At 48.7% G+C, this 8,932-nt stretch overlaps 1 protein-coding gene across 1 annotated transcript; it reads right to left on the bottom strand.

Moving 5' to 3' along the window:
- Positions 1–3,180: 3,180 nt before the first annotated feature.
- LOC124293024 lies at positions 3,181–8,932 on the bottom strand. Its single transcript, XM_046731921.1, has 6 exons — positions 5,833–8,932; positions 5,427–5,663; positions 5,019–5,356; positions 4,369–4,926; positions 3,702–3,959; positions 3,181–3,612 (listed from the first exon to the last, which is right to left on the bottom strand). The coding sequence occupies exons 1-6, from the start codon at positions 8,930–8,932 to the stop codon at positions 3,181–3,183; spliced, it is 4,923 nt and encodes a 1,640-aa protein (XP_046587877.1).

Here is an 8,932-nt window from a genome sequence, read left to right on the forward strand (position 1 = left end):
TCAGTTAGACATAATCCTCCGAAAATTTGATTTCGCTCTTACGACTCTCTGCAAAACGTTTATCGTTAGATGTACTTTGTAAGTTGGTCATCAACTGTTTGCCAACAACGAATCAACGCTTGAGTTAACCAAAAATAAATTACAACCAACTTTTTAATACCCCTTTGATCAACGTCACTGTCTTATAATTGCTCGAAGTGTCAACTCCATCATAACTTTTCGTCGATACCTTAGGAAAAATTTACAAGTTAAACCATTCTCGTCACGATTCCGCCCGACTCTCGTCTCACTTTCTTATTCCGAGGTCAACGATGTGCGCCTGTTTAATTTTAACTACTCATCTGTTGGAACGCTTCTCCTGATTGTCAATTCCGTGCAAATCTACGTCCCGTACAAAATGGTATTTAATCCACAGAACAACGAATGATCATCAGCTGTGTCCGTATCAAAATTACGTGCGACTATCGCTGGGTTTTCGGAAATTCTCGGATGCTTGCAGTTACTGTTTAATGGAAGCTGCTTGAACATCTGCATGACAACACATCACCAGCATTTGCCGATACGTACGTGATGGAACGGCTCAAATACCACTGTACCAAAGGTATGGTCTGCATGGGCAGTAAAATGGACAGTATCACTGCACCGCACAAGGATAGTCTGCACGGAATTCGGTAGAGAGATGAAGCCAGCTGACACCGTCTGCTGCACCGACGAGTGATGACTACGCTACCATAGGTTGCAGCAGTTTCTTACTACACATCCACCTTGTCTACTAAGTATGAACTATCGTTTATAATGGTATAAGTATTGTTATAAATCAACTTTCCGCTTTCTACGTGATCAGAGGAATATCTACGTTATGGCGGTAGGTATATAGACGATGTATTTCTCAGTTTGAGAAATAGCTCTATCGTTTCCTGAGTTCTCACCAGCCGTGCATGATCGTATATCAATTGGAGTTGGCAGGGTGGCGCCGAGAGAAGCGCGAGGACGCTGGATCGCTGTGCTTTCCCAGGGCGCAACCCCTACGTTTGTTTCGAGACCACCCTGCACCGGTCAGGCTCTCGCTTGAGCGGCAATTTTGAGTGACGGCTTATAAACGGAAACGGGTAATTTCGCACATTGGCGTTTCGGAAAAGGTGGGGTGATGTGAGTGACGCTTAACCTGTCAAAAAATCGTTGTTAATTATTGTTCACAGGTATCGATGAAAACGTTCGTGTTCGCGGTTAACGGTGTCGGTTCACCAAAATATTTTGTTAATTTGCGAGTAAACTGCACCGCGCCTACGGAAATTGATATTTGTACCAGCTGTCGTCACTCACTTGTTGGTATCCGACAAGCTGAAGTACAATTATGGATCACACGACACTGTGCTTTGGAAACGCTACGTCCGTTAAGCCGGGATTAGTCGTTCCTTATCATAGAATAGACTCTTTTTTTTATTCCAAACTCAAACTTTGATTAAATTCCCGTCATCCCCCTTTGTCTCAGGAGTTAATAATCCGCCTTTGAAGTTTGCAGCTTCTGCATCCTCGGGACGCGACGTTTTAGCCAAGTGTTGGTGTAGTTTGTCTGGTGAAATGACGAAGGTTGAAAATACGTGAGGAACATGTTTAAACGAGTTTTCGGGGAGATCTAAATGGCGGCTGGTCGCTTTGTGTTCTCTGTTTTTTTTTTTTTTTTTTTTTCGAAATTGAGACAGGGCCTCGTCATTGGCTACCCACTCTCTCCCCCGCTCTATTTTTCTTCCTCTCTTTCTCTCTTGCGTTTGTTAATTTAGATTGATCGGCTTTTTCCCGGCAGGGGAGGGGGATCGTTTGTTTTCGGCTACCGAAGTGATAATAATAACAACAGCCGCATCACCTTGGTATAATAAACACGGTGTATAAACGGATATATATCCGGGACGTGTGAGAGGTACAAACACTCGTGTATGGCAATGGAATGGTTGTAATATTATTTGCTGGTGTTTATTTTGTGCGGGAAAATTTCACTCTGACGCGTGATAAATCGCCCCATTCGGCGATACGGTTTATCGTCATTTCTCTCGATAAACAAATGAAACTTTTCTCACTTATCGTCGGATCCCAACCCCAGAGATAAATCCACCCACTTTCACGGTGGAGACGCCCGAAGCTTCCTCCTTTCCCCTCTGACCTCATCCTTTGACGCTGCTCTCTGCATGCCATCCCCGAATGCCCTTCAGCAACGTTATTAATTATATTCCGATGTTTTCGCAAACACGAACCTCCGCTCTTTCACGTTACAAGGGCCAATTTTACTGCTAACCGTTAACGATCTTCTCGCAAGTTTTGTTTTCTCTTCCTGTTTTTTTTATTTTTTCACCCCGTTTGGGGTAAAAAATTTGTGGTATAACTTACCGTTTTATGAACTGTTCGAAATTCTTGAAAGCTAAAATGACGATAGCCATTCCGCTTGAGAATCGGAATAAACGAGTCGGATATCCATTCGCCTTCCCTTGAAGCGAACTTTCGAGTATAATGCGGTGTTCCACGGTTTTACCGGAGGTGTGGCGGTGCTCTGGCGTGCCTTGGCATAGTTCGCGTCGATTAGAAACATAAAACAAATAGAAGGATAATTTTCCGGTAAGGCTGCGACGGAGAGATAAGAGACTGCGGCGTCTCGCGTGCCTCTCGCGTTCTCTAATCGACGGTTACATACAGGCTGATGCTTCTTCGGTAAGATCGCTGCTGCAGCAGGCATCGGAAATACTCCTACTGTACATACATATTTCCCCCTTCGCGCCCCTCCGTCTGCTTCTCCCCTTTCTCTATTCTTCCCTCTTTCGTTCTCGCTTTTCTTTTACGACCGGTGCACTATATATATGAAGTACGCAGAAGACGGACGGAATAGGGCATATGGTGCCATGTTATCAGAAACCCAGTCAACCCTGGCCCTCACCCCTGCTGCCGCGGTGTAAAGCGAGCTACTCAAAATTCAACCCTCGGCAAGAAAAATCACGCAGTTGGAAACTTCGGCGCGAGAGGGTATAAGGTGTATCCGCATACGTGAATAAAAATAAAAAAGAAAAAAAAAGACAAAAAGGAAAAGAAAAGAGGGAACAGAGAAGAAATAAAATACGTGGATCGTGGCGTTCTTTGATACTTTATACTTTTCAATCTTATTTATATATATCTCGTTTCGTTTTATTCTCGTTTCTATTTCACGTCTGCTTCTTCCTCTTCTTTCCCTGCTCCCATTCTCCCTCCTTCTTCTCGTCCTGCTTCTGTTCCATCCTTTATTTCTCCTCCACAGATTTCGTCAACACATTTCATAATCCATTGGTAACAGGCACCGGGAACATTGGAAAAGTAGGGTGGAACAGTCTGATCTGTTAGGCAGCTTTTGTACCACTCGATTTCCTCCTCGGTGAAATTTTTTCTCCGATCGGGAACCCGTCGCTGGATCACTACTCCGGCACTTTGGCGGTTTTTAACTAAGCCGCTCAAGTACAACTCCCTGTCAAACGTCTTCCTGCCCCCGAGCGCGAAATTGCTCAGCCAATTTTCGATCTCACGTTCCTCGAGGGTGGCGACGGATACGCGGGATGCAAGTCCCGCAACTCGGTATTCGCCGAACTGATTAATCGCCTGAGAAAATGTAAATGAAATGAAAAAGGAACGCCCGGGATTCTTTTTTACCCCGAAATTATCCGCCTTTACCCCCAACGCGCGCTCACCTTACTCCAGTAGCATCCCAGGGCCGCTCGCAATTTTCCTAATACATTTTCTTCGCCGTTTTTTATGGTCTGCGTCGTTCGTCCAAGGAGCACCTCTGGCTGGGACGGGGCGGGGGAGTTTTTCAGGGGTCGATTCCAGGTGTGCTCCCGGATCCCTCGGCCGTTCCTTCCATATGGAAACAGGTAGTTCCAGGGAAGAGAGTACGTGCTTCGCAGCAAGTCTCTCCTGTCGGCGTTCGTCGGTCGAATACTGGGTACCTGATGGAACAGAGGAGCATCCAATTAAGCAAAGCCATACCGGCGCAGCACACGCCGTCCACTAAGTGCTTGTGCAGCAGCCCTTCGACTTAATTGCCTCATGCTCCAGAACCGGCGCATTCTATCCTCCGACCGAAATCAAGCTACAACCGTATTGTGTTAGTACTTTGACTACTGTTACCGTGTTTGCCTTGAAGCCACCTACTGCCACTCAACACATTTCTAAATTTGCCCACTGCACAGCCGAGGCTACGATTGTTACATTTCGAGGATTACACGCTAAACGAGCAACGAATTATCGAACTCGCGTTTTTCCGCTCGACTGTATACACCCAGACAGCCGGTTTTTTTACCAAAAATTTATTCATCGGTTCTCAGCCCTATAGAAGCAGATGAAAGGACGACTGACTTGGTACGACTGAAGCCATGCCTGGGAGGTTTTGATTGGATCGACGGCGGTCAAAGTGGTGCACAGCCTCTGCCCCAGCCGATCAGGGACGTGGAGGTAAAATACACTGGTGGTCTCTGCAAGGTCAGCTTCGTTCTCTTGAGCCAGTCTATCCGAGCGACGAAGGTACTCGTGTCCTCTAAGGTCACGTCCCACTACAAACAGTCGGCAGGATTTGGAGCTGAGCTTGGATGGATTACACGTGGGAGTAGGGATCCTGGAAGAGGATGAACATTCCTCTTCTTCTTCTTCTTCGTCGTCTTTTTCTTCTCCTTCCTCCTCGCGCTCCCGTCCCTGCTCAGGGGTTTTCACACGATTAGATTGTTCCCCGCATTTTGTGTACGACGTTCTGCCTTGCGCATCCACACTGAAAACGTTTCCGTACGAATCCGTCGTGCGAAGGAGGTGCTCGCCCGGTATACGTGAGGCAGAAAAATACTCAAGATTGTAAACAGATGACGAAGAACCTCCGGGTGGTACTTCCGACCTTCCAGTGAAAACAATCTCGTTTCTTTTAACCTGTAAGATCGTAGTTCCTGATTAAAACTTTCAGATGTTATACGTTTTGCGATAAGACACGGTGTAATAAATGCCACAGTTCCGTGAAACACCTGCAGAGAAACCGAACCACCGACGGTGATGCTGATTCCAGCGTCGGTTGAAACGCGAACCTGAACGCTACCCGGCATTGAGAGAGTGCACTCGAGCTTCGGCTGATCGTACGTGACTGTGGCGTAGTTTTCGTGCTCCATACAGCTGCTCAAAAAAATTGACACGAATTCGTCCGACGTCGGAATATTTTCCCTCGACAAACTTTCACCCAAGCTTTCAAACTCTGTTGAAGTTTCGTCGTCATTGATAGGATTGAATCTATCCAACTCCTCGTCCGTCCATACACAGTACACCGGTTCTTCCGCGATAATTGGACCCGTTGTAATCCTCGAACCGTCTGAAAAACCATTGATCAAGGGTCAGTCAAAATTATACTTGATTGACGCCATCTATACTGTTACACTCGCCTGGGAAACAGACTGCCAGAACACCCTCGGAGTTGATCAAGGTATTTGTGCCATCGCTTCGCCGAGTGAACTTTTCATTCACCTCGTAGTCCGAAGCCGTCCTAACGAGTTCTCCTTCTAATTCACGAATCATTTCTCCATCGTAAATCTCGTAACGTCTTCCGTCAGGCTCGAGGACGACGATGCGTCGTATTTTGACATTCTCAGAATTCTTTGTACGATCGAATGCGTCGTCTTCTGTGCTCGTTTTCGATGAACGATTCACAGACTTTCGTTTTATCCTTCCTTCACTAGCCGTCTTCGAGATTTGCCTGCTCTTTACCCTGCTGACTTTACCAAGTACCTACATTTATCCACTAGTGCCAACATATCATGGAATTCTTTTCACCCGCATACGATCACATACCTGAAACGGAATCACCGCTGTCTTTTCTTTGCGTTGAAAACCCACTGCAACTTGTCACTGTGCCGCTAGAGCGCAGCAGACGCACACTGTCATCATTGTGGAACACGATGATCCCCCCGTCACGGAGGAAGACCCTATAATTTTCGTCCAAGATCCCGGAACACCCGGGACCTTTGGAAACGTATGATTGCTTGACATAAAATGGGCCCAACGGACCGTCCCCTGGAAGCACTTCAACGATCAATCCAGACGGCCAGGAGGCTCGGAATATCGGGTCGCTCTTTTCTTCCAACGCAAAACTCATGACGATTCCGTTTGCCGTGGTGAAGTGAAAGATCGGAGAAACCTGATCGCCGGAAAAATTGTACAATACGAGATTATTGCCGTGAAGTTCGATGGTTATCTGCATCGTGGAATCGGCGTAGGCCCACTCCTCGAGGCACACTTTGACCATCGTGCCGTCATTCGACAGGAACTTGGATTCGGAACCGGAGACTTGGACCCTGTGGTTTCCCACATCATACCCAAGGAAGGTCCAGGGTTCACAGTCTCTTGCGCAACGCAGTGAGGTCACTCTCTTGAGTGGTAGGAACAAGGCATTCGTACCGACACCCTCGTCCGCTTTGTTCTTTGGATTAATCGGCCCGCCTCTTCCCTTGAGCTTCTTATCCCCCCGTGCAACTGTTCCTTTGGTCTCTTTTCTGGGTCTCGTTGTCCTCTCATCCTCGACCGGGAGCTCGACAGGTTCCATTACGTCCATCAGGGTCAGCCGCGACTTTTGTTTCCGCGTTTCCGCTCCTTTGATCGAATCCTCCAGGATGAAGTCCCCATCGGTGTAACAACTGCTCATTGGCAACTTGTCGCTTTTCGAAATCTGCGTCTCCCGCTGTGCCTCTTCCGCAGTCAGCCGTTCGGCATGCGCCGCGTCCTCTTTTTCTATCCAATCCTTTTCCTCGTCGATAATGAACCTACTGAAATCTCTCAGGCACACTGGTGTACGAATGCTAGCGGTATATTGCTGCTGCGTGACCCCGCTGCAGGATCGGGTGCTGTGAAAAAATATCAGCATTGAGTCAGTGGGCTCAAAGTACCGAGTTTCAAGAACGTCGTATTCTTCGCAACATTCGAAAAACAGCTGTGAAAATACTTCGGGAGACAAAGGTTGGACACTGTCGAACTCGGCGAAGTTCAGGCCTCCGGGGTTTTGTTCGGGACATGATTCCAGGCTGGAGAAATGACCGGACGTGAGCATTTCCCGCGTGTCTATTAGGTCGAAGAATTCCGGGCACTCGAAGGTTTCTTCGATAGATTTATTGTACTCGATCTTACTGTCGCTTGAGAAGGAAGAGCCGAAATTGCCAACGCTGTTCTGTCGAGAGGCGGCTGTTTCCGACTTCGTACGTTTGTCTTTGAGCCTTGGGCACAGCCCCTTGAGGGTTGGGAACGATACTCTTGTCTCAAGATCCGCTCTCTTGTGAAAATTGATCCGCGGTCTACCTCCGTTTATAAGTTTCTCAAAGCGAAGGAGATGCAGATAGTGTTTCATTGTGTCGCTGTTTACACTCTCCGCGAAGCAACCGGATATCTGTTTAATGTGGTACGCGTACATATCAACCTGGTCACTCGTCAAGGGTGGAAAACCGCGCCAGAGTGACGCGATCGCAAACTGTATCAGGACGCCTTTTCCGAGGTCCATCCCGTTTTTTCCCGGGACATCATCCAGTCTTACTGAACACCGATGAGTCTTACTCGCCAAAGCGTCGCCATGAATAATTAAACGCGGATTCGGACTCCTCGGAGGATTCGTTTCATTCCGAATAACATCGAATTCTTGATTAAGGTAATCGATTTTCGATTCTCTTTGACCAGTATCCTCTTGAACAATCTTCTCGCGCGTTTTCAACCAGTCGTTCTCTGTCCCCTGGGCCGACGCGGATTTAGCTACCTGGTTCAGCAGAGCGTCCAGCACCATTGGAACCGAAACGTCCTCCTCGGAAAAGAGGCCAAGGACCGCATCGTAGTCACCTCTATCCTGAACAACTGACCTTGTTTCTTCAAGGCCGGTCTGAAGTCGCATGCTCCTGATGTAGCTAGCATGGTACCGTAGAATATCGCACAGGTCGTACATCAGGAAAGAGATCCTCCGGTAGGCATCCGTCTTAAAGGGTTTTATTTCCTCCTCGGGTATGTATTCCGGAAGTTCCGGAGGGCAGAAGGTCTGCCAGATGACCTGACCGTAGTAAGCACCAGCTTTCAGTGGCGCTTCCAGCGTCGTCCAGAACCTCTGGAGCCGAGCTTTGGTCTCTTCGACTCGGGTGAGGTACGAGTTGGCCTCGTCCGGATTCGGTTGAACGACTTCGAGCTCTTCCCCGGAGCGGCAGACCTTGAAGACGGCCACCAAAGGGAGGCCGGCATCGAGAAGCTCCGTCAGCAAGGCTGGCTCGTGGAAGCCGGAGAGGACGACGTACAGATCCGGTCCATCGACGGGAGCGTCGTCGATGTATAACTTTTCTCTCACCTCCTCGCCGCGCTTCCTCAGCCTAGTGTTCGTCTTAACAAACGGTTTCGCATCTCCGGATCCGCCCTTTGCCTTGCCGACGGTGTTCGGCCGGCTGGCGCTGGTCGTAGATTTCAGGGCCTCCATTTCCCGCGCAATTTCTGCCTCGGCCCTTTTACGGCCCTCGAGCATCGCCTGGTGCCTCAACTTCGCCCGGTGGACGAAGAACTTGATCAGCCTGCTCAGGAGCCACGGGCTCAGCGCCGCTTCTCCAGTTGCTTCCATTTCCTTACTGGCGAAGCGGCAGATGCCTTGGCCGGTCGGGCTTTGGCGCAGGTCGGACTTGGCGAGCAGCTTCACCCCTCGGATCAGCTTGTCGTACGACAGCGAGAAGATCGCTGCTCTAGTTTCGTCCGTCGTCGCGTCGTTGAACAGTTCCACATACCTGCCGTGATCCACCCTGGTTTCAACGATCATCGCGATAACGCAGGTCCATCGATCGTCGCTCAGGGTTAGACTTTCGATTTCCGATCGCCAAGAGTCCTCGGCGGCTGGTCCCTTGCTCTTTGAACTTTTTTTTTCCTGGCGCTTCGGGGCAGGCAT

The sequence above is a fragment of the Neodiprion lecontei genome, chromosome 2 (genome assembly GCF_021901455.1).
Source record: "Neodiprion lecontei isolate iyNeoLeco1 chromosome 2, iyNeoLeco1.1, whole genome shotgun sequence".
In the NCBI taxonomy this organism is placed as follows: domain Eukaryota; kingdom Metazoa; phylum Arthropoda; class Insecta; order Hymenoptera; family Diprionidae; genus Neodiprion; species Neodiprion lecontei.